The sequence below is a fragment of the Polypterus senegalus genome, chromosome 15, assembly GCF_016835505.1.
Source record: "Polypterus senegalus isolate Bchr_013 chromosome 15, ASM1683550v1, whole genome shotgun sequence".
Lineage (NCBI taxonomy): Eukaryota > Metazoa > Chordata > Cladistia > Polypteriformes > Polypteridae > Polypterus > Polypterus senegalus.
In genome coordinates this window covers 118640284-118667956 of record NC_053168.1, presented here as the reverse complement: position 1 = coordinate 118667956, position 27673 = coordinate 118640284, and the positions used below count along the sequence as shown (strand labels likewise).

The 27673-nt window shown below is 36.4% G+C and overlaps 1 protein-coding gene across 3 annotated transcripts in view; it reads right to left on the bottom strand.

Moving 5' to 3' along the window:
- The window catches only part of stk3 (serine/threonine kinase 3 (STE20 homolog, yeast)), a 425887-nt gene that overhangs the window by 98879 nt on the left and 299335 nt on the right, over window positions 1-27673 (bottom strand). For all 3 annotated transcript variants that reach the window (XR_005630645.1, XM_039736187.1, XM_039736186.1), the window contains exon 10: window positions 22645-22820. Coding sequence is in view for 2 of the 3 variants with exons in the window: in XM_039736187.1 (XP_039592121.1) it covers window positions 22645-22820 (176 nt within the window). In the remaining variant the exon portion in view is untranslated. The remainder of the gene's footprint in view (window positions 1-22644; window positions 22821-27673) is intronic.

Below are 27673 nucleotides of genomic sequence, written 5' to 3'. Positions count from 1 at the left end.
TAGTTGATATTTAGCACATGCTATATATATTCACTGTGCATACAGTAACAACATCCAATTTTTACACAGCTTGTTTATATAATGAAAAATGTATTTACATATTTCTCAGGTTATCTTAATAAAATTGTATTTATATCGGGCACTAACGTCATGTACACTAAAACCAATATTTATTCTGAGTATCAGATTCAAATAATTTAAAGAAATACAGTGCAACCTCGGTTTGTGAGCATAATTCGTTCCGGAAACGTGGTCGCAGTCCAAAGCACTTGTATATCAAAGTGAATTTTACCATAAGAAATAATGGAAACTCAGATGATTCATTCCACAACTATTCATATAAAAATACAAAATATATAGTAAAAATACGTAAAACAAATTAATCTGCACTTTACCTTTGAAAAGAATCATGGCAGGTGTGAGTTTCTAAACTCTTGTGGTATTCCACCCAATGGGACGACAAGCAGAAGAGCGTCCCAAAGCAGTCGCAGTCTCCCAGCACTGTAGCAGTTCGCCGTAAAAGCGAATCTGAAAAGATCGCTGACATGCTATAAGCGCCTGCCATCGATGGGTGATACAAGGAACATTATAAATGCACAGGGCACAGTACTGCTTGGCCGTTACCCTGCCTGACTGCTGTGTCTGTGTATAGGAGAGTGGCAGATCCAGCTACAATAAATAACCGCACTGTTGCTGTTTCAAGCTGAATAAAGCTGGTGTTGTTAAAGTACTGAGACTCAGCTTCGAGTTTTGGGGCGCAAGACAGGGACTCGCACGTCACAGTACACATGCGTGCCCACACACATAGTCACAATGCTGTACTGAACAGTATACGCTCGTACGGATGTTGACTATATGAGTGAGGCACACCGACTCAGACGGAGAATAGGAGACGATTGCCCACGAGAGAGAGAGAGACACACACGCATGTGCGTGAGCAAGAGAGAGACACACACGCTCGAGAGACACGCGCGAGAACCATCAGCTCAGTTGTGATCACATGACGTTCAGCAGACAAAGCGCATCCATACTACTCGTATTGCAAGACCTCGCTCGTTTATCAAGTCAAAATCTATTAAAAATTTTAGCTCATCTTGCAAAACACTCGTTAACCAAGTTACTCGCTCTGTGTGTGTGTATATGTGTGTGTGTATATATATATATATATATATATATATATATATATATATATATATATATATATATATAAATAAATAAATGAAAAGATGGCAGACTTATTCACACATTCACTCCAATTTGCAGGATGATACATGTAGGGCACTAGGTCTCCGCTAAGTAAGGACAATAAAAAAAATAAATGCTTCAAAATCTCAAAAATGGCAGGGCAGATTTTTTTTAATTTGTCGAATATATTATGTATTAGTTTATATTTATTAATATTATAATAACTTGCATGCTCTGTGCTGCACTGAAAAAGTGCTGTATGTTAATAAAAAGAGCAGAAGTCATTGACAGGCCATGCGAATAACACCTAAAGGGTTGACTGTAGACAGGGACAGGAAAAAATTTGTGATCACATTTTGAAAAGGAAAGAAAATTTTCACAAGATGCAAAGCTGGTATGCAAGCACTGTTTTTTGAAGCTGACATATGGCACTCTTAGGGCCGATTTATACTTCACACCCAGAACGTGCAAGTTCACGCATAATGGCTGTCACATGTTCCCAGCATTCATTTGATGCATCCTCTGAGCACATCCTCAGAAATTAATGTGACACGAGCGCAAGTTGCAGTACCGGCAAAAAAATTGGGGGACACAGTGTATTTAAGTTGGAACATGACGTTAGAGTCTCTGTTTACTATCAACATGTGACAGCAAGCCGCTTTGCATATACTACAGGGTCAATGTGTATGTTTCAATGTTTGATGAATGGCTTGATGTGGTGTAGCAAAATACTGACATACGAATGTATTCGTGGTGCTTTTCTTTTCAAGCGTCAAATATTTCCCAACGAAATGATGCAATACATTTTAAAGATCTCACATATAAGACTCTGTGCTGTCTATTTTTTTATTTTACTGATTTTATTAAAATCAAACAGCATTCCATACAAATAAGTTATTTGGATAATTTTGGTTTTAATCTTGAAATTTCTACTTTAATCACGTAGTTTATTTTGTCATTAAAGTACACTGTCGTAAACGTCATCTTAAAAACGATCCAATTGTTAATCACTATGTGCTTCTGAGGCTTCCTCTTCAATAGACAGCAGTGGCAGGCAGCAATTGCCACTCAGAAAGTATTAAATTTATGATATTCCAGCTCTCTGCACATTTAGAATCCAAAGATTTATACTTGAAATAACTTTCATGCATTATAGTATGTATTTTACATTTTATAGATACATTATTAACTTAATTTAAATAATGAATACTGTTAATAATTACACATATGGGGCAGCATGGGGGTGGCATGGTGGCAGAGTGGTAGGAGTCATGTCCCTGGTGTTCCCTGCCTGGAGTTTGCATGTTTTCCTGGTGGGTTTGTACAGTGTGCTCTGGATTCCTTCCAAGTAAATGCAAGGTTTGGGGATTATTTGATGCTAAAATGACCTTGCAATCAGGTGATGCCCCATCCAGGGATTGATTCTGCCTCGCACCTGATGCATGATAGAATGAGCGCATCCCAGGACTGATGGATGTAATCATTAAACATCCGTCCTTTTCAGAGATATTGTGGCAAGATGTCCTCGGAATTTAACGGATGTTTCAGGCAGTTCACAAAACAGTGAAGCTGAACATTTTCTCATTGTGGTGATATCTCACACTGCCACCTGGTGGAATCTTCCATAATTACATAAAGCACGTGAGGTGGTGTTTGATATACCACATAAAGAAGCCAGGTGTACAATGGAATTATTGCACACACCTTATACAACACATATAAACTTTTATTTGGTAAATGTAACTAGCAGGTTTGACTGGTACAGCTCAAGTAATCCAGTTAAGGCAGAAGGCTGGTTTCTTAAAAAAAACCAACTTTTAATTGCACAACTATGCCTCTTTGGCAAAACACACCGTAATTAAACTGTGTAAAAAAGAGTTAAACATCATCATTGGCCACCATAAATCCAAAAATAAGCATGGAGGCTTATGATGATTTTCTTAAATTTTATAAATATGTTTTGTCTTTCATGTATGATGAAGTAACCTACTTCCGTTCCCTTTTTATATCCTTGACATGAGCCACTGATGTTTCACGGTATGAATGCTGGCCACTGCATCACCTGATCAAACTATTTCATCATGTCTATAGCAATAATCTGAACTGATATTTTATTTATAGGCTTCTGTTACTGCATTGCATGCAGTACTCTCTTTTCTGCTTGGCTGTGCAATGGAGACCTGCAAATGAGTGGCATACTGGTATTTCTTGCCTAATACCCAGTGCTACTGGGATAATGCAAGTATTTTTACTTCAGTGAAATTAAGTATTGCATTAAGTAACTTGTTACTTTAACAAGTAATCAGACTACATAGCTTATATTACTTTTAAAGTGTTATCCCTCCAACACTACTCCTAGAGACTGTGCACTGTAAATTAAGTTCAACAACATACATTTAGAAATTTCAGAAATATTGAGACAGATTATTTCAACCAGGAAAAGGAATAATGCAATCAGCCAAGCTGCTGAAAGTGTTTATGAAGCTTAGCAGGCAAACAGAGCTTAATGGACATGGGCAGACTACAAAATCTTAAGTGTGACCCGGTCAAGGGTTTATAGGGCCAAATAACCAGGTTACTTATGGAGAAATATACATCTGTTAACCAGGTTTCTCATAGACCAATAACTGGTTAATCAAACGGGAATAATGGTTTACATGGCAATTTAGAAACAAGGTTTCTATTATTAAAGTGCATGTCAATGCAAAGATTTACATTACAACATCTGTTTATTAAAAACATGTTTCCATGTTTTCTTTACTTTGTTTACATACTATAATAAAAGAACTATACTGACCTTCACTGGCAAGCCAACAGAGCAAAGAAGGGGTTGCTGTATGTGCAACAGGAAGGATCAAAAACCAATGCAAGATTGCTGTTTATTGATTCTTCGTCAGCCTTAAATACAATGAAGACTCACATTTTTATTGAAAAACTGATTGATATATTCTGTTTGGACCAGGACTCAGTGGGCTGGATTCTGAAATTTTATCTAATAGAACACAAAGTGTGTTGTTGCCATTTTTTTCTGATAACGTTTTATCAAATCTATTGGCACATTAACGTTATGTAAAACTGTAAAAATGAGTGCTGAAATTACTGAGTTACAGCAGTCCTCTCCAGCTTTGTATCATCACAAAAAATTTTAAACAAAGCCCAACTTGATTCTGTCGGACAGACACCATCCTCTGTTTTCTAAGTTTCATTTGTTGCCATTAGTCTGCAGATGCAGGTTCTTAAGGGTCAAGAGCAATCGTTTCAAGAAGTCTTTCATCCTCAGAGTGATTAGCATTTTGAATCCTGGTAGAAGCAGGAATCTTGCCAGCTTCTGAATTATTGTGTACTGTCACAGTTGATTATTCATATTTATAAAAATCTAATAGGTGTGTGTAATGATTGTAACAATTGCTGTCATATTGTCTCTTGGGTTATTTCTTCTATTTGTGTAAAAAAAATGGGTTGCTTCATGCCTTCCTGCTGCAAACAAATTTCCCTCTGGGATAATAAAAATGTGTCTAACCTAAATAGAACACTTTAAATGAAAGGCCAGAAGTAGTACAATGACAGGTACTGAGTCCTTTGTTTATGCTAAGTCTGATTAAAGAGCTTCTTCCGAAGGGAAGGGTATTAGATACTACAAAAATACAAGAACGATGCTTCATAATGCTGGCACATTTTGCTAGAAATGTACTCTAACTGTGCCATCATTAAATATATATTTCCCCGGACCTTTACTAGGACAGCTGCATTTAGATTATGGTATCTGTTGTCTTACCAAAAGATAGATTAAGAAAATTCTACCGCTCATTCAGCAGCAGATTAAGGCATTGTAACATTATATAATTTTCCAATGATTTTCAGTCACAGCCTTAATTTACATAATCTTAATAAGTTGGGAGCCAACACTGCATGCTTCTGGGACATCTAGTCATGTAGTCTGACATATTCATAGACTAAGACCAGCCAGTGTGTGACTTACTGTAACAAAATCAAACTGGTCTGATTTTGTGTTACGTTGTACAGGTAGTCTCATGTGCACAAGAGTTGACAACTAATGAGCACTCACCTGGATTTACAATGCATATAATGCAGTTACAGAGAATAAGGAACAAAGGTATTTTGGACCTCACAAACAGAAAAGAGACTTCACTGTCTGACCTTATAATGTTTTACATACAATGACAGGTGCATTCAGTGACAAAGTTAACGGATATGAAAATTGTAGCACTTGACATTTTTTTTTACTTCATCCAAGAGTCAATTATTATATTAATACTTAGTAAATATTTTTACAACAATGAGTCATATTCAGAAAGTAATACAGTAATAATAGAATGCAATTACATGTGTTTCAGACTGCATTAAATGCATGTCTTTTAATAGCACATTAAAATGGGGTTAAAAATGTAGCTTAAATATGCTTGTGGTGGCTCAACAGCTTTCATGCACAGCAGATTCCCATTTAAGTGATGTGAAAATGGCATTGATTGATGTGTGTTAGTGGTGGAAGGGCTGTGACTCAATTTTTTTAAGCATAACATTTTTAAAAGTATACCCAAGACAGTAGTATCCAATAATTAGCAATTGAAAAATAACTATTAATACAAAATTATCAATTCTAGCATAAAATCCCTGTCAATGTTATGATTTGAAAGGAGAAAAGCAACTGAATTAAGTTCCTCATCTAGCTATTAGTATTAGTTAAAACACAGGAAGGGGAGGAGAAGGAGGAGGTTTGGAGCATGCACTGATTACAGTACGTTGCCGTACCCACCACACAATGAACCACCTGAATTAGGACCAGAGTACAGCCATGCAACAGGTGACACCTCAGTAATTCATTAAAATGAAATAAATTAGTAAGAACTTGGAAAGAATTGGATTTATTGAATTGCAAAAATATGAAAGGTCACAATATTCTTAAAAGACTGAAGAATAAGTTTCAAATAAGTAGCCAACTTCTGCCTTGCGTAATCTTAAAGATTTGAGCCCCAGTCTGAAGATATATGGAAGTAAAAGTGGCTCCTCAGGCATGGATAAAACATAATACGTGTATGTGACACCATAAAATAATCAGGAACAAGCAAACCACAATCCTGCTCCATCCTCGAGGTTATTGGCCAACACTGTCCAATCTTCGGCCCATAGATCATTTATAATTCCTTTTCCTGGAACGTCTATAGGATTTGCAGAGATTAGGGTGTTACCTTCCCTCTCTGATTGTCACACACAGTTAAAAACCTTAACAGAGGAGTTTTGCATGATTCACAGGCTATTTGTATACAATGGGCAAGAGTATCAGGTGCCTGCCATGATTGTTTGTGTATATCTGGGGATGGATGCAGCACCACACTGCAATTTCTAAACCTGTTTATTTCAGTTAGGGCAGCTGTATCTTTCCAGTATTATTAATTAGTGCAAATATCACTTGGATGCAAGTTGATAACATTGGCTCTTCACAATAATAATTGGTAGATAACATTTTTCAATCAATGCAGTCTTATTTATGCTTACATTATTGGTTTCTCTTCCATCTATTTCCAGAAAAGTGTCCTTGTTGGTACTTTAATGGTTAACTTATCTAAAGCAGCAGAAGGTGCTGCAGCATGAGCTGTTGGCGTGCATGCATTTGATTCACTTTCATTGGGCATTTCAGTGACAGCCAAACGAGTAAAAACAAAATATAAAAGTTTCAAACAACCACTTGAGGTAAAAGTGAAAGAGTAAACTAATTCATAGTTGAGGTCACAAAGAATGTTTCTCCGTTTTAAGACTGAAATGTTTGCATGTTTTGAAATTTCAAAACTTTGTACAGTGCGATCTAATCAAGAAATCTCAACAAAAATTGAACTTTCTTGACAAATTTCTTTGAAGAATAAGCATGCCACATTTCAACAAAATAACATGAGGAGCCAAATTGTTTCATGTGGACTGACAGACAGACCAACTGGGTCACATGGGCTATCATAATAGGTGCTTTCCATATAAAATGTGAACATACCTGAAAAAGGTTTCAGAGTGTGGCTAAACTCCATTATACCTGGAAAGCATTTTTATAGTTTGCAATAATTTGAATTTGAAACTGTGCTGGAATATCATCATTGATTCATGTAAGTTATCATCCTCTATCACTGCTAGTTGTATAATCTGACATTCTCGGGTGAAAAGATAAGTAATTGCAGTCATCAAGTCTAACATCCCTTCCAACCAGAACTCATACAATATCTGGCATAAAGTAAGGTTGACATTGCTGCAGTAGATAATTATCCGTTTATGGTGCATCTTAGCCAGCTCAGAGAAACAGACACTAACCACCATAACTTTGTCAACTATTGTAAGCACGGAATTACTGCAGCAAAGAATCATTGTTTTGGTAGTGTGGCTTGACTGAGATATGAGGATAAGCTCTAGATCACAACAGAAATTGAGTATATAGTTTATAGAGTCCTGGAATAATTGGGATAATGGATGTGGGTTACAACATTTATAGAATGACAGCAGCTAAGAAACCTTAAAATCTGGTTTAGGTGATATTCTATTGGCAGTTTCATGACTGTGGAATTTCATTAAATTAATGCATGGATGGTGTGGTGACATAATCATTGAAAGGGTATTTCTAAATAAATCCCTAACAGATAAAAATAAAGCTGCAAGCATCAGGTATATTAGTTTATGGCATGAGAAATAACTTCAATGTCCACTGCAAGGTAAAGAATTAAGCATTTAATATGTTCTCACCTTAATTACACCAATGCACAAATACACCATAAATCTTGACTACAATATCTAGGTTAAGTTTAAGGATTATTTATATACTATTATGAATAAAATCAAAATAATCAAAATTTCTTTTAGAGGTTCTACAGCAATATGTTTCAAATGGCAATTGTCATTCATTTCTAGAAAGATGCTAAGTATGCAATGTTAAAAACATATAAAAAAAACCTTGACAGCTGTGAGAAAACAGTTGTCATCTGCGAACAATGCACAAAAAAGAATTTGAGTAAAAATGTAGTTAAAGTGTAAACAAATGCATTTAAAAATGACACCACAGTGAACATCTTTACCAAGGATATCTGAAAAATACATTTTGAAAACATCACAGCAAGTACACTTGTAGCAAAATGGCACTAGAATAGCACTCAACTACATGGGATCAGAATTCTAAAACATCCAGAATAATGAGATAATTAATTAGTATGGCAACTTTTATTGTCTTTTAAAGTGTTGTCTTTAAAAGACACAATCAAATGTAACTACAATTTACAAACCAGTAATGGAAATACAGAACATTCATCCGTGACATGAAGCTGAGAAAGCTCAGTTTCTAAAAATGATGCACTCCCAATCTTCATACACACACACACAAACAACGTGCGGCTGGCTCTTTTCAGATTTTAAAACAATCACACAAACACCAGAAAATGTCTCTTGAGAAATGAAGCACCACAAAAAGCATATTCTCCTTGAGACAATGTCTCAATTGGCTGCTACAATAAAATACCTCATATCGACAAAAATCAGAAGTGTTCTCAGAAGCCTCCTGTAGTTGACATTTAACGAGAACTATTTTTTTTTAAATATTTTGAGCTATCCAATTGATTTACCAATACATTTGCAGGTTAAATGCAAGTGCAAACAAAGTTGACTAACCCAGGACAGCTAACTAAATTTCTTTGATTAAGACTAACCAATTATCCCAGAGAACTTAAAGAGTCTGCTTATGGTGAACAAAGCCACAAAACTGCAACGTTTCACATATAAAATGTTATAATGAAGTGTGTAAAATGAAAGAATAAAACAAGACTCACATGATGATGTGAAAGTCTATATCATCACAATAGATTTTAAACAATCCAGGAAATCTACTTGTTTGCTCTGGGATGGCTATGTCTGTAAATTGGATGGGCTCATAAATATGTGAGCAGTTAACAATTGAGACTAAAGAAAACTTTCTTCCAAGGAAGTTTCTACCCGTGTATTTTAACAAATCTGCATTCATATGTGTACCTGTTCTATATTTAGTAATTATCCAATACAAATCAATATTTGTATTTAATTTTGCCTAGGCAGTTCTCGTTGACACCTGGGGTGACTAACATGCTTTGGGGAGACAGATGCTTAACCTCTGTCTTACGCCAGGACAAACAAATTTATTTGTCCCTAATAGAAAATTTGGCCTGGATATTTATTTTAAAAATTATTTAAAACTTAGCTTAAGAACTCAATTTCCAATAACTAATAAATACATTCATTGACTGTCAAAACCTCTTTGGCTTTTAAAATATGGAATATATCCTTTAAATTTGCTATAATTACTTCTCATTTACAACTGCAACTATGTCTCATTACCCATTCATATTTCATGTATTTCTCTTTGAATTAAATGTGCCAACTTTTAATTTTATCAAGCTGAAGCACTACATTTTTTTCACCCATAAACTGAATTTCACATTGGCAATATGGCAATATTCAGAGTTCAGCATCTGTAATCTTTTCCCTTATGGCAGCTTCGACAAGTACATCAGATATGAATGGAGAAATGCTTCTAAAAATAGGAAGATGTTATTGAACTACAAAACTTCTAACAGATTAAGTAAGTGGCCTACTCTTATTTGAGGTACACTGTACAAGAAACTAATCCTGCTATTGAGATTGCTCAAAGGATAGTAAACATTAGTCAGATCTCCTTGAGAAGCAACAAAGGAAAAGCCTGCATTAATCATGGCATTTGGAGAGCCAGAATTACATTGTACATTAAATCAATGTATTCACTGCAGGTAGACACCAATAACTCCTTTTCACAGCAAGCTGTAAAAGCTGTTGCAATACACCTCAGGGATACACATTAGCCTGCATCTAAAACTGTAACACCAGAAATCTCTAATCTTAATGCCAGAAGCAAAATCTTCGCTGAAAATAGTGTGCCCAGTTTCAATAAAATAAGATTTTTTTTCATACTATGCATATATACATTTCTTCTTGACCTCTCTAAGACAGAACTGTTCCATATACCAAGTCCAACCTTTATATTACATCTTCAATAACACCTCCTGCTTACCCCTAGAATACTCTCAGGAAATCTCTCCAATAGTTTTCTTCTCTGCAGCATCAGGAATTTTATTCAATATTTAACCACAGTCACAATGTAGCTCCTAGTCTAAACCTTTTTCATCTAGATGCTAAAACAGGGTTAATGCTTACTGATAATATTCTCAGGCTGGGTCAACAAAATATTTCCATTCATTAAAGTCCCAGTCACAGTACCCAACCTTTCCAGCAATTTTCAGGCAAAGAATTTGTGTAGTATACATAAGCTTAATGAGTCGGAGCAGTTGCAGCATACTTTCATGAGTGCCAGGCTTGTAGTTTGATATGCCTAATATCAAGTGATAGTGTTAGCGATGTTAGTTATAGTGATGTTTAGACCAGCCTACAACTGAGAAAATCAAATGCTTTTGTCTTAAATCGCAGGGGCAGGCTCTGTGTGTGCAAGAATTAAGATCCAGTGAATGCTGACCCGGAAGCACAATGGAAAACCATTTAGATCAGTTAACAACAAATGTAGATGTGGAAAACAATTTAGATCAGCAAACAGCACATTATACTGTGACCTTGAAAGAAGATCTGGACGCAGCGGCTCCGCTTAAAACAAAAGTGATTAAAGCCATAGAAACTTTCCCTGGTTTATTGAAAACACTTGAGCTCTTAAATTAAAGTGTCAAAAACTGGAGCACAGATGGAGAATAACAAAGCTGCAGGTCCTCCAAATTGCATGGACAGAGAGTGTTAAAAAATATAAAAAAGCTCTCTTTAAAGCTCGCTCAGACTACTATTCTACAATAGATATCAATAATAAAAATTCTCAGGTTCTGTTTAAACAGTGGCTAAACAAATGGGAATTCAGATCCACAATGGAAAATACCAACAGATATTAGCAGTACAGACTTAATAAACTTCCTAGCCAACCCGCGGCGTACCATACGCCGCATAATCAGGCTGATTTTTTAATGATTTTTAAGCACAGGGAGAAAATTAACATTTGAAAAATCGGTAATAAATCAGCAAGAAAAGCAACATTGTAACAATGCACAAAACAAACCAACACACAATCGTCCGTGACTGAAACTGGTGGACCCCCATCGCGCCTTCTCCTGCCAGACGGAGGGATGCAAGTAACTGTGGAACGGCAGGAGAGGAGGACGTCCACTCAGCTCCCTCTGTCATGCTAGTCTGCTGATTTCTCGTTCATTATGCACTGCCCGCTCATGTGCCCACCTCCAACTCTTCACTGGAGTCGTCGTCGTCTTTACACAGTCCAGATGCACCTGTGACTCACGTAGACGTTTCATTGCTCTGTGCGGTTTTGGCTATATATAATCCACCAAGACACCCGAGCACGGTATTAGCGAGGTGGGAGGGGGGTGTGCACAAAGGGTAGGGGGGCAACCAGTGAAGGCGTATGAGTCGCATTTAGTGGGAATTCCACGGTTTGCTGCCTGAATGGGGTTCAATGGCTTACCCATGCCTCTCTGCGCCAGGTAGACACACGCTCAATCTCATGCATAATTATTAATTGAATGCTAAACACTTCTGGAAAGACACGGTTGTCTAAAACGGGTTGGTGTGAGAATACAACAGTAAGTGAATGAAAAAATGGAACTCTGGAGAGAGCAAAATACAACACAATGGTAAAGCCGCGGCATAACAAACGCTGCATTGATGGTTAAACACTTCTGGAAAGGCACAGTTGTCTAAAAAGGGAGGGTTTGAGCATACAACAGAAAGTGAATAAAAAGATGGAACTCTGGAGAGAGCAACATTTAATTGTCCGTGAGTGAAGAAGACACATTTTTGTCGCGGATGCAAATTGCTGTGTGTAGGGTGTAAAACAGTTTGCTATGGTGCACGCGGTCATGCATCGCAACCGAAAACTTGGTTTTTAAAGACTGCTTACTTCATTGTGTTTTAACCTCAGTTGGAAAGAATTGTTTTAAGGATCCCATGGGATACCCCTAGCAAACCATTTTACACGCTGCATATGGCGATTCACCTCTGCGAGAAACATGCCTCTATGAACAGTCAACGTGGCTCAGAGGTGCCAGGAGTTGGTGGGCGTGGCACCTTCCTGTGTGCGCCATAGGTGTCTTACCTGTCGGCAGCTCAGTGAATCCACGCCCCTTCTGGCGTGCTTTCCATGGTTGTCTTGCCTTAGTGAATTATATATATAGATTTAATGAGAAAATTAAAAATATAAGATCATAGATCTCAGCATCACAGTGCAAACCGCATACTAGCTTGGCAGACCCTGTCTCACATTGCATTCATCACTTTAGAAATACTTTAATCCTGTAACCAAGCAGGAAGTCTTGACTTTAATTTCTAAAATGAAACTTACTACTTGTTCCCTAGATCCAGTGCCAACAAATCTCGTAAAAGTGTAATGGATGTTCTTGCAGCACCTATTCTTAACATTATTAATAGTTTATTATTGCATGGCACAGTACCTGATACACTAAAAGTGTCATCATTAAACCATTACTTAAAAAGTCAGACCTAGACCCACATATACTTAATAACTATAGGCCCATTTCAAATTTACCCTTTCTCTCTAAAATACTTGACAGAAATGGGACTAACGCATGTTGTAAACAACATTCTGATATCCTCTGATGAAGGAAAATCCATTATAATTATGTTGTTAGACTTAAGCTCAGTGTTTGACACCATTGACCATTCTATTTTACTGCACAGGCTAGAAAATGACGTTGGGCTCACAGGTACTGTGCTTGCCTGGTTTAGTTCAGAAATGTGCTGACAGTACCCCATCATTATACACAGAAGTGAGAAATGGTGTCCCGCAGGGCTCAATACTGGGACCTTTACTGTTTTTCACTTTACATGCTTCCACTGGGATCTATCATTAGAAAACATCATGTTCATTTTCACTTGTACTCAGATGTCACCCAGGTTTACCTTACTTTTAGATCAAAAGAAGTTTCTCCGATATTGTCTTTAATTAGTTGTGTTAGTGAATTAAAGGAGTGGATGGATGAGAACTACTTGTCTTTAAACACAGGAGAAACAGAGATGTTAATCAATGGAGGGAATGATGCTGATCACTACAATATTCTGTCATCATTTAACTCTGTTGGAATCACCATTAATTTTACTGAATCAGCCCACAATCTAGGAGTTATCTTTGACTCCAGCATGTCATATAAGCACACATTAGAAAGTTGTCCAAATCATGCTTCTTACATCTTAAAAATGTTGGGAAATTAAGGTGCTTTCTAAATAAGCAGAATTCTGAGAAATGAATTCATGCATTCATTTCTTGTAGGATTAACTACTGCTATGCGGTGTTCACTGGATGCTCAAACTGTTCTTTATACAGCTTCCAGTTAATCCAAAATGCTGCTGCAAGAATTATTACAAGAACAAGAAAATATGAACACATAACTCCAGTTCTTAAATTCTTACTCCAGCTCCAGGTTGAGTTTAGGGCAGATTTCAAAATCCTCCTTTTATCATATAAAGCCTTAAAATGGTCAAGGGCTGGATTACTTATACTAGGTTATCATGACTTACAAACCGGAGCGCACATTAAGATCTCAAGATGCCGGTCTGCTTATGATTCCAAGGATTAATAAAATAACAGTGGACAGTTGAGCTGTTAGTTACAGGGACCCTAAACTGTGGAATGATCTGCCTGCTACTATAAGAGATGCCTCTTCGGTCACAGCTTTTAAATACCGGCTGAAGACTCACTACTTCAGTTTAGCACACTCTGACTAGAGCTGCTGATTAACTGTACAGACTGCATCTCTGTTGTTAATCATTAGCACTAAAACATGAGTAATATGATAGTTATAATTTGTTACTAACCCTCACCTATTCTGTTTCTCTTCTCGGTACTCAAATGTGGCACTTGGTGCCAATGCCCATCTGCCAAGTTGTTTTGCCTGCCTAAGGTAAAGTCATCTCTGATAGAGGATTTTGCAGGAATTATCAGGTAGAGGGATCCTTTCATCGTATTGGCTGGCCCAGAGCTGTCTCAGCTGTGGAATGGCCAACAGGGGGAGGCAGCTTGATGGCTGGGGTCTCCAGAACTCTAAACAAATTCAAATCCTATCATGTGATATCATCTACTGTTAAATTATGCTCTGCACTTGTAATATTTTTATTTTACTCTTATATTCTATTGAGGATTACTTGTATTATGTTCTGTGTATTGTATTGTATTTACCCACTTCTTTTTGACACCCACTACACGCCTAACCTACCTGGAAAAGGGTCTCTCTTTGAAATGCCTTTCTCAAGGTTTCTTTAATTTCTTCCCTACTAGGGTTTTTTTTGGGAGTTTCTCCTTGTCTTCTTGGAGAGTCAAGGCTGGGGTGCTGTCAAGAGGCAGGGTCTGTTAAAGCCCACTGCAGCACTTCTTGTGTGATTTTAGGCTATACAAAAATAAATTGTATTGGATTGTACTGTGCTGTATTTGTCATACCACGACAAAATTGAAAAAGGAAAATGAAATAGACGAGATTATTACTGAACTATCTATTCCTTGAAAGCCTCTGTACAGGCACTGGTGATGTCAGGCCGCACATGAATTGGTTGCCAGCATCTAGCGAGCTTGCAATACTTTAGAATTCCAACATAGAGTTGTACAATTTTTCATCCTTTGCGTCTCTTAATCATGTAATCTGACATCCTCAAGATGACAAGATTCAGCAGCTGCCAACTAGAAGTCATGTGATGTGCTGCATGCTTAAGAAAGTAGCAGCCCACTTAACCTCACTATCTTCCATCATAATTTCAAAGTTGTACCAATGCATTATCTCCTTGAACTACCAGTGGAAAAACATATCTTATGAAAAGTCCTGGTTTTGGATTAAATCATTGTTAGACCACCATTGTCACACTACATCTGTAGTGAGTGTTCACTGATTTTATGAAATTATTGCTGTCACCATATTCCTGGAACATAAGAGATGGGACTGCTTCAATATAATAAGACTAAACAACTGCATATTCTTTATCTTACCATCTCCTTGTCTAACTTTAGAGTCCATAGAAACAGTATTCAGCCTCCAACAATGTTTTCACCTTTTGCAATAGATTGTTATTTATACAGTTTATACATTGATTTATGGTTGGTTACGTGTACAATAAAAGTGTTACTTGCATGTGTTAATCAACATACAAAATACACTCTCTGCTGCTAAAATCAGCGAGTATAATTACCCTTACATTGAAAACTTCTGCCTACCTTACCTAAAAATATCAAAACACTTTTGTCATAACCTAGCAGGAGCAACAAATTCCTCAGTGATTTACAAATGTTTTGCATTTCTAATTTAAGCAAAAATATTCAAAAGTTCTAATTAAATGACTGAAAAGTATGCATTCTGCTTGCAAAAGCTGGACTAACAATACATTTATCCACCTGTGTGAGAAATGACTAGATTGCCGGTTTTTTCCTCATTTGTGAGGATAAATCCCATCTCTCCTACTGTACATTTATGGATGGGCATTTCTATAATTTTGAAATAATGCACTCAAAGTTTTGCTATTTCTAGCTCTGCTTCCAGAAATTATGACAGCAGCCTACACATTTTTAATATATCAGTGACCACACCAATAATAAAGAGGGAAAACAAATAACTGAAATATGGACTATTAAAAGAGAATCAGAATCAAAGTTTCAGTTCGTCATCTTTATAATCTACAAACTTGCTACTGACACTGCCAGATAAATGAAGTGTGAGGATGTGAACTCGACAAAGGTGACTCGGCACAGAGAAATACACTTGCTGTTTAGGGGCTTATGAGAATCAAGGAAATGGGTTTGCTGATAAGCTAAAAAATTTGATGTGCTACAATGTAATGATTTTATTTCTTTTCAAAGACAAACACTCTCACAATGATTGCAAAGACAATGAATGATGTTCTGGAAATAAAGAGATAATATCTATGGATGATATAGTAACCCAAGTCAACACCTTTCCGCTGTAATATCTATAGCCATTAGGTTAGGGTTCCATTAGTAATTTGTTTTATACAAGTTATCTTTCATCCTTTTCTCATAAAATCAATACCAAATATAATAACATAGAAAGCGGATCTTACTGGAGGAAAAAAAAAATCAATGTTTTTAGAAATAAACCTAATTTAAAACTATATCCCTTCACCTAGAAACTGGAATTAAATAACATCAGACAAATCTACCTTTCTGATACTCCCAGCTTTAACAAATAAATAAGTGCTCCTAAAATACAGTACCTGGAATTGCATCTATAATGCAGGTTTAAGACCCAAAAAACAGTTTTCATATACGTCACACCTTATCTTTGTGCCATCTGAGCTGAACAGGTAAATGAAAGATAAATATAAAAGTAGCAAAGGAAAGAAAGATGCCACAGCATTACTGTAAAACAGCATGACAACTTACACAAAAACTGAGGTTTGGGACATTTGCCCATAAAAGACAAAGAGTTCACAAGTGCATATGAAGGCATGCTTAGTGAGTGATGAGTGTAGATTTATAAGTTAAAAAATAATACTTGCTAATTTTAGATCTCATTGTATGTTCGCTCTGTCAGGGGTTTGATTTACTATTTTCTTTACACTTATTTTAAACTTAATACTTTTCAATTACATAGCCTTAACAACCAAGATAAAGTTTACAGATGAGAAGGGACTATTTAAAATTAAGAAACTCTTTTATTTTTATTATTATTATTATTATGTAACAGTCTTAGAACATTATGGAATCAGTCCAGAAGATTGTTTCTATTTTTAGATGTTGTTTGTTGCAGATTTCCACTATCTTCTCTTTGAAGAAATGCTTCCTGCTTTCAACAAAATGTCTATCATGTGTAATATATTATCTACTTACTCTGCTGTTCCACAAAATTCTCAACCAGTTCAACAATGCATAATGAGCAAACATCTTACTTGTGAGACACAGTGAAAGAAAACATTACATGGACCCTTCACATAATTGGAATTTTCAGGCCCCTTTCTCTATACTGATTAAATAATACTGATACTAAATTTTACTATAATTTTATGGGTAACCTTTCCTCATTAACTGTAAACATAAGCAGGCCCACAATGGGGTTGTAAACAGGACTTCAGGAGACAATGAAAAAAAAAGTGTTGGGAGGTTAAAGGAAAGAAAGAAAAGGGAGGATCATGGCAGAGCCAGTGCAGCAGTGTGGATGCAATCAGCTAGATGGTGGCACTGGGTGTAGTTAATATACAGTGCACACAGGGCAGGGTCACTCCTGCTGAGCGCTCAAGAAGCAGGAGCAACCAACTGCTCCATATGACTCCTACTGAATGCCAAGGGATGGTGGCAGGAGAAGGGAGCATGGTTCGCAGGATCCCATGCTGAATGGCAAGGGTTTATTAGAGGACACAAGCCAGACTGACCAAAAAGGTGACTGTGCTTGCCAGTGGATGTCTCCCCTTGCTGAAGAGAACTGAAAGGGTGAGGAGATACTGGCTTTAGAAGGAAGCCCAGAGGCTCACGATGGTTTTAAAAACATTGATCCTAACTGTTTTTAACACTGAATTTTTAACCTGTTTGATTGATTATTTATTTATTAGATTATTTTAGCCTCCACAAGAACACTGTTTGCATTGGGATTATTTATTAACTTATTTATTTTTTTGGAAGGCTTTGTTTGAAAATAAGAGCAGTGTGCACTGTTTACAACTACCCTTGCTCAGTGTGTGTGTCATTATTACCCAGTTCATCTCAGTTTACATTTATTGATGTCCAAGTAAAAAAGAAGGTAGTGTCAGCCACAGGAATAACCATCACTACAACCTCTTCATTCAACCAGTTATAGTTATTGCCTTACACACTGCCTGCTTTCTTAGAATCCATTTTTAAAAACAATTGAGATGACAGAAGTCAAACCTTAATTAATAGTGTCCTTGAAGGGTCAGTGAACAGATTATATGAATTTAAACAACATAACAGAGTTTAATTTTTGTGACTATTTGTCCCTACAAAGGGTTTTAAATTAAATGCTACAATGAAGTTCAAAAACGTGCTTGGAAGTACTTTGCTTTTACACTAGAATTACCAGAGCCTACGAAAAAACTCGTAGATCCGTCCCACCTTAAATCGCTTCTTAAAACCGTTCTCACCTCTCCGCCAGCCTCCTTTGTCCTGTAAATGTGCTGATAAAAACAAACTGCAAGCAGCCGGCTATTCCATCCCCCCACTGACTCAGAACATGCACAAACTTCTCCGAGCTCATGCCTCGATTATCTGGGAGTGATGTGGAGTTTTAGAGTGGAAATAATAGATTGTTATTTGGAACACACGCATTTCATATGTGTTCCGTTTCTACAGTAATCTGTGTAAACACAATGTTAAAACAGAAACTTTTTCATATTTTAGTAATAAATGTTACAAAATGTAGACATAAACTATAAAATGTGTGAAGCCTGACAGCCAAAGACCAAATAAACACTTTCATAAAAGGTTCAAGACTTTTACAACAGCTTCCGTGGCATACTGGTTAAGATTTTGTCACTTAGAGCGCAGAAGACTTGCTGTACTTCAAGAGATCCGAGTTCGATTCCCCGCTGGGGAGAAAATTTATTTATCTTTAACCTTCGCCGTTCTGCCTGCCTGAACTCCCTGTCTATCTATATGGCAATAACAGTAATTTTATTATTATATAGGAGCTTCCCTGTCTGCCTATCATATAGTGCCTTTCCTTCCTACCTATCTATATATCTATCCCCTTAGCTGTTTTTTATATATCTATTATACAGTGCCTTCCCTGTTTATTTATATATCTAGTGCCTTCTCTGCCTGTCTGTCTGTCTGATTGCATATAGCACTGCTCTGTACTATTCTGTCCTCTGCATGTCCTGGAGTACAAAAGAAACACCACCATACAGCAACATGTGCGAACTGGCAAGACTGGGGAAAAAACACGCGGTCACTAATTACAAACCGCAAGATGAATGAAAGAGACAATATATGTAAAAACATCATCGCACTAATGCAATATTATTTGAAAACGAACAGCATCAGATCGGGTTTGAATATGCGCCCGATCTGACGCTGTTCATTTTCAAATAATATTGCATTTACTGTGCGTTGAAACTGCTGCACTGAATAAGCTGACTCCTTCTGTAACAGTGTCAGCGTGTATTCAAACCCGATCTGACGTTGTTCGTTTTCAAATAATATTGCATGTACTGAACTATTTTAGAATAAAAACATACATTTGATTTAATTCAGTCTGTAAGAGCCAGTGTAAATGCATGATAATTGTAAAGGTTAGCTTTTTTTTTTTTTAATTCGGTTCCATTCTCTCAGTCGCGTTCACGGCCCCCATCTGACACTGCTGTTTTCACATAAAGACATACTATAGCTTAAATGTGATTTATTTGGAGACGCGCTATAGCTCGAATGTTATTAATATAGGGAAGAAAGTACAATGTCAGGTGCTCATTCAGTGTAATAGGAACCATAGCACACAGAGATGAGTACACTGCAACAAGTACACATGTAAATGTAGGAAGGGTGTGTGGGAATTGTTAATATTTGAATGGGATGATTTTATATAGCACGGATTGAAAATCAGCAGTTCTTAGCATTGCACCACGCAAGCTGTCGTATCAACCGCCTTCTATAACTTGCTTTATTTTTTCTTCACTTATAGTCTAGAATAAAAGTGCACTTGTTTTGTTATACTTGTACACCAACAAATATGTTCCTGTGTTTGAGCGACACGGGCATGCTCAAAAAATAGACGTGTAATGACACGAAAAGTGCACACAGGCACTTCGGTTCGCAAGCATTGGTACGAGAATGCAGTCACAAGTACGCTGCAGAGCTATAGCGCATCTTTATGTGGAAACAGCATTCTCCTGGGTTAGGGGGGTCTTGGGTAGGGAAGGATCCTGAACACGACTGAAAGAATGAAAAGTGAATAAAAATAAAATAATAAAAAAACTCATTACAATTATCATAAATTACACTGTCTGTTACACATTGAAATCAAATGTATGTTTTTATTCTAAAATAGTAAGATTAAGAGCAGTTTACTTCTCAAAATTCAACGCTGCGGGATCGAACTCATGACTTTTTGATTACTCGTCAGCAGCTGATACCATTATGCTACCGTGGAAATTGTAGTAAGTGTGTGTCAATGTGGCATCCTAAGGCGGCTTTTTCTCTGCAGTTATATTTTTGAATAAAAGCATACTTGTTCTATTTGTACCTTTTGTGAAAGTGTTTCCTTGATATGTGGACTTCAGGCTTCATACTTTATATAGTTTATGCCTACATTTTGTCATTTACTACTACAATATGAAAAACGTTTGTTTTAAAAATGTGTTTACACGGATTACTGTAGAAATGGAACACTTGTGAAATGCGTGTATTCCAAATAATGATCTATTATTTCCACTCTAAAACTCCACTTCATTTCCAAATAATCAATCAAGGCATGAGCTGAGAGAAGTTTGTGAACGTACTAAGTCGGTGGGGGATAGAATAGCCGGCTACTTGCAACTTTTCTTTATCTAGACGGATCTACTAGTTTTTTCGTAGGCTCTGGTAATTCTAGTGTTAAACTGCTCAGTGCTATTTGTATGCTATGCATTCTGCAGCCTAATGTCCAAGGAAAAGGTTAGCTGGATTTCTGCAAAGCTTGCTGATACCTAATCTAGCAATGCACTTATACTGTCATCTAAGACATACTACATGATAGATAACAGTGTAATATTTTAATATTACAGGTGATACTAAATTACAATTAAATTAAACTAAATTAAAATTACAGTTAATCTACAGTACAAACAGATACAGAGTGATATCAGAGACAATCTGCATGTTGATTAGGGTTCCAAGGGCTCCAAGTTTAGATTGCCATACCAAATATACTGTATAATAATGATTAATTATTTATATGTTCACAACATGCCTACCACCCATTAGCTTCCTGTTTTTTTATTACATATATACTGCACATTTAAAATTGACTACTGTATACTTCTGTACTTTCTCCTACAGCATACTGCTTGACTATAAAACAGCCTGGTACAGAATGCTGTACAAAAAATAAACTGAACTTGAATATGTAACGTAGAATGGTTTTACACTTGTGGCATCTGGCTATGTTTTATGTTCTGTATGTACATTCATTTGAGCAGATCTTATTAACTATGAAATGAACAACTGTTTTGATCTCCGTATTAATAAGGTCAACATGGTAAAAATCATTTACTAAAGAACTTTTTTGGATGAAAGTACTCATTATTGTCCGTGTCTGATGAATTAAATATAGAACTCATTTTTTGCCCCATATTTCTTTCATAGTGCAGTAAGAAAATTATCAATCACTACAACAACTAATCATTTCTAATTTCAAGTAGTCCTTAATGCTGGTCCTAACCATAATGCTTTTCTGTCAGCCCTGATCTCTTTCCATCTACGTTATTCCTAGCTTAATACATAGAGAAGCAGACAGATGCTTTAGCTATATCAAATATGCTGAATTATTCTGAATATAGTTAGATGATAAACTAGACCTTAATCAGCAGTATCAAAAAATTAACAAAACTGATCAGCTTTGCTTCATTTTATAGACCTTTTATAATATTAACCAACCAGCACAGAATATAGATTCAATAAACACTTCTGTCTACAGGAAAACAAATGGAAACAGAAGAAAACTGAATTACTTATGTTTTAGGTATTCAAAAATCAGCGTCAGTAGGTTTAGGAGTCATTTTTAGGTATCCAAAAAACAGTGTACAGTGAAATGTTAGTACTGAGATAACTGCATTTACCTTTACTTGGTGATTTAACATTAATTATGCATTTTACGAATAACATCTGAAATCATGTTTTGAATTGATAAAATTAAGAAAATGTGATTTACTACACAGAAAGCTGAATAAAGTATTTACAAAAATTGCAGTATGTCTAAAACCACTGGTAAGACTCTTGCTTAACTAATGTTACACAAATGTACATGTACAAGGTTTAACTATTGAGATCAATCCTCTATAGTTTCATAGATGTAATAAAACTTATGCTGTTTCAGTGGACAGAAACATTTATAATAGTATTCACCTATTGCGCTGCTTTTTTTATCAAAATATACCATAAATAGTATTCCACTGATCAGTGTGGAATAGCAATTAGGGTAATATTAACTGTTCACATTAGCTGAATATTCTCTTCATACTTATATAACCTATATTACCTAACTTTATTAGTGTAGTCATGTACAAATTCATGATACTGACTTACATAGCCTAGTTGTAAAAGAAATATACTAATTGCTGGTTTATTTCTCTAGTTTATGCAGTGTATGTACTAGTTTAAAGAATGACACTTTACAGAATCAAAAGACCTGACATCTCCCTTCATATATGGGACAGATTTTAAGCAAAAAAATCTCTACTTACAAAGTCAAAGTCTCCATCCTGAGGAACCTTCCAGTTATCTGGAAACACATTTTTATTTATGTGGTATGGTTCCTGTTTATTCTGATTGCAGTTTTCATGTGCTTTGCTTTTTGAATCCTGCTTGTCGAAGTAATCCATGAAAGCTGGTCGCTGGGCCTGTTGCGATGTAGCATTTCCTATAAAATGGAAAGGAACATTTCAGCAAAAGACAGTAACATGGCACAATGACATTTAATAAGTGCTCTTACTCAGCTCTTAGCAGATTAAACAGCAGGCCTTCTTCCATTTTTCTGCAGTCCCCCACGGGCTACTTCTCACAAATGTTTTATAATTCACCTGCTTTACACTTCAGTTAAGCTTTTCATTGCTGAATGTTTTGTTATGGTAAAAATGTAAATGACTAAAATTTGAAAGGGTCTTTTAAGGTAAAAGGTTTTGAGGCTTACAGGAAACAGCGGAATGGAATTAGTCAATTAGTTAGTTAATGAGATGAAACACAAAGAAATAATGGAAACAGCATGCTAAGAGAAACAAAAATGATAAAAATAATACACAACTATGCTACTTCCTCATCAGATTTGGAAATCTATTCACTGAACTCCAACTAATTCAACGTACATATGCACAGAAAACAATTGCAGTAGTTATCAACAATATAGCAAAAGAATATACTGAACAACCGTAAATAAAAAGCACACAAAGGCAGTTACAGATGATATAAAAATGTAGCATAGAAAAGGAAACTTTTAAACTTGAACATAAAGGTTGAAACTGAGAACAGACATCTCCATGAACAGAAATTAGTTTTGTGAAATGTGCTATAGAAAGGAATACTTAAGAAAGGGTATGTTGCTTAAAATGGACCACACAAAAGAAGATCTTTACATACCAGGCTCCATAAGGAATATTCTGGAAGTTAAAAAGATAAGCTTTTTATTTGTATAGGCCTATTAATTAATAGACAAAGGAATTGTATTATACTGGAAGTAGAGTTATAGAAAAGCTATGGATATAACCAAATCCAATCTAAGTAATTGAACTACTGTCAAATTTAATTCCAGATGCCAAATCATACAGAATATGAGGTAGCAGTGTTACAGATTATCCAAGTGACGTGCTACACACTATTACTGATTTATGTGATTATTCCCATCTTGTGGTCAGGATTGCCAGGTTTAGCACAAACTCTGTAACTCTGAATTGGGTACGCAGGTTATAAAATGCCAGATAAATAGACACTATTTAAGGTTTTCTTAGTGTACTTACATGCTAGTGAAGTGGGATTCAATCATTTCAATGATACTTTTTCCATATTTCATGCATCAGTAACATAGGTCAAAATATAGCGGCAATAGTTATTATATAACTGAATAAAATTACTGGTTTTGAACATACTGCTTTCACAAAATGAATATAGCAAAGAAATATTTTAAAAGGTTATTTGAAAGACAATTGGAAAAATGAACTACTGAAAATTGAGGGGGATGGTAGAGTAAGTATATTGTGGTTTTAAGTGTATGGGAGGATGAAACACTAAATAAGGTAATATGATGTTAAAAAAACAGTAATTAAACAAATGCTGGACCGTAACAGACAGTTAAATAAAACAAAACTAAATTAAGTCACAGCTTGCTACACCTCCTATGTTCATGGACAGAAAAGAGAATCACTAAAATCTGGTCTACTTTTAGGATTGTCTTTTCAGAAAGTAATTAAGGGTATATATCCCAAAACATGTCCCAGAAGGTAGCCAGGAAGCATAGATGATCTAGCATAACCCAGGATGACCTTTCTGAGGGCATAAAAGGAGCAGATTAACTCTGCTTGAGACGTTGCTACAGGGATCCCATAATGATGTAAGGGTGAAAGTCTGGGCAATTTATTGGTGTAAAGTAAAAATTTTCTTTGCTTAAAAATCATTCATGGATACTGCTAGTGAGTCTGTTTTAAAAAATCTTTACTGAAGTCATGTTTGTTGGCTTGCTGGGCACCCCATAGTAGTTATAAGTAAAAGTATAAGGTATAAGTTGTAGCACATAATTAAATGTGCTGATAGCTTTCAGTGCCCATCTGGGATCTCTAATCCAAAATACTCCACAAAACTGAGCGTCTCTTTCATAAAACTTTAGTTGGATTAAAGTATGAAAATATGCTTATGCCAATAAGTGGATGTGAATAATATATGTGCATATTCAAAACAGATTTCATCTTTCACAGTGGGATAGAGATGGGGGGCAGTTCCCATGGAGCTTAGAGATCCACAAAGCAATGAAATACAATTGACAAGCTCTGTGTCTCTAGTGGAGTCACACAATAACACCTGCGTTCAAAAGTATTGTGTGACACTTTAAATTACAGATACTTTGTGCATTAATGGAATGTCACTGCTTATGGTTAAGAAAAGCATCTTCATTCTCACTAGGTGATCTTATTGCAAAACAAATACACTAAATTGCTCCAAGTACATTAGGAAAAATGGACACTGCTACAAACTGCCCTTTTATGTAGGCAGAAACATTATGTCTTAATTATGTGCACCCACATCATACAAAAACTGAAAGGACCAACTCATTGGTTAGTTAATAACCTCCAGTACAGCAAGCATGATGGAGTGAAGTTTGGTTAAGATATTCCGTCCGGCCAGCTCCCCGAGAAAAATCTTTAGTGCAAATACAATGCATTTCCCTCCTTAAACGGGAACCAAAATACAGTCTGTACATAATATTAATCACTTTTATGGTTTAATATATTTGTCACATCAATGCACATTATTATAATGTCTTAGTGATAAGAATTATTAAAATATGTGAGTCGTCATTTAGCTGGTTTGGCTGTGTTTCCCTACTTGATCAAGGGTTTCCCCATGATATCATTATGTATTAGTGCTGGGCAGTATGACCAATATTCTATTTCACGGTGTTTTTCAAAATTATACCGGTGTCAAGGTATTCAGCTGAATTTTTTCCCATGCATGAGTGGATGTTAACCACATTTTCCACTGCAATTACTGCAGTGGACTGGCTAAGAATAACCACTGTCATGAGAATAGTACATTGTACAAAAAAACATTTTAATGTGCACACAAGTTTTAATACAGGTTTGCATGGCCCTATAAAGTGATAGTTTTCAAGGTGGTGGAAGTAATAAAAAGAAGGAATGACATTGCATGACAGTTGCAGTCAAAATAGAGAACCTTTTTATTGAACAAATTTTGCAAACAACTTAAACTATAATTTTAACAACATATTTTCAACCTTCCAAAGAGGCATTTAGACTTAGTGAAATATCCAGAGGTGCTTGTCATAAGTTGCATTGCACTGAAAATGTCTTAGAAAACGAATAAATAGTAAATATTTTTGCAAACCAACTACACTTTCTGTTAATGTTAACAATCTCTGTCCACTGACATGTTAGCTATATGGATTGTAATGGCGTTGGTTATCTCGATCCAGGCAGTATCTCTAGAAAAACGTGTCTACAAGTGACGTCTGACTTGAGTATCCTCTAGCTTTTTCAGTTTTACTGGAGAATGTGGTTGATGCCAGTCTTAGTTCCATGCATTCATGGTACACGAAAGCATTTTTGCGGCTAAGGTGGTGCAGCAAATTGCTCATGTTGCCGCCTCCAGTGACAACATTTGCAGGAAATAGTTGTTTGGTCCACATCCAACCTTTTGAAACCAAAGTATCTCCAGTCAACAGACATGGCTCCTTTTTTCGGCAAAAGTTCTTCTGAGTCATCATGTTCAACTTTATCGTCTGCTACAGCTTCAGTTCCTGAATGTTCTCTGTCCATTTTCACCGCTCAATACCTCCACTAACACATGTACTCCATTGCATGTGTATTTAGCAATGTAAAAGGTCCCCCCTAAATAGTTTCTCACTGCACCACGTTCCGAACATTGTTTAGGCTATTTAAATTGGTATTGCGGTATAAGAAAAATCCATAAAACAAAAATAAAAAACAGTTTTCGGGATGAACCGGTATACCTCCCAGCACTATTATGTGTACGCAAAAATTCCAAAATACAAAAACAGATTAAATACTAATAGTCCTAGACATTTCAGATTAGGCATACTCAACCTGTAATACACTGAACATACAGTGCATCTGGAAAGTATTCACAGCGCATCACTTTTCCACATTTTGCTATGTTACAGCCTTATTCCAAAATGGAATGGATTTTTTCCTCAGAATTCTACACACAACACCCCGTAATATCAACATGAAAATAGTTTACTTGAGATTTTTGCACATTTATTAAAAATAAAAAAATTGAAAAGCACATGTCCATAAGTATTCACAGCCTTTGCCATGAAGTTCAAAATTGAGCTCAGGTGCATCCTGTTTCCCCTGATCATCCTTGAGATGTTTCTGCAGCTTAATTGGAGTCCATCTGTGGTAAATTCAGTTGATTGGACATGATTTGGAAAGGCACACACCTGTCTATAGAAGGTCCCACACTTGACAGTTCATGTCAGAGCACAAACCAAGCATGAAGTTAAAGGAATTGCCTGTAGACCTCCGAGACGGGATTGTCTTGAGGCACAAATCTGGGGAAGGTTACAGAAAAATTTCTGCTGCTTTGAAGGTCCCAATGAGCACAGTGGCCTCCATCATCCGTAAGTGGAAGAAGTTCGAAACCACCAGGACTCTTCCTAGAGCTGGCCGGCCATCTAAACTGAGCGATCGGGAGAGAAGGGCCTTAGTCAGGGAGGTGACCAAGAACCCGATGGTCACTCTGTCAGAGCTCCAGAGGTCCTCTGTGGAGAGAGGAGAACCTTCCAGAAGGACAACCATCTCTGCAGCAATCCACCAATCATATACATATACATAAGTATTCACAGCCTATGCCATGAAGCTCCAAATTGAGCTCAGGTGCATCCTGTTTCCTCTGATCATCCTTGAGATGTTTCTGCAGCTTAATTGGAGTCCACCTGTGGTAAATTCAGTTGATGTGACATGATTTGGAAAGGCACACACCTGTCTATATAAGGTCCCACAGTTGACAGTTCACGTCAGAGCACAA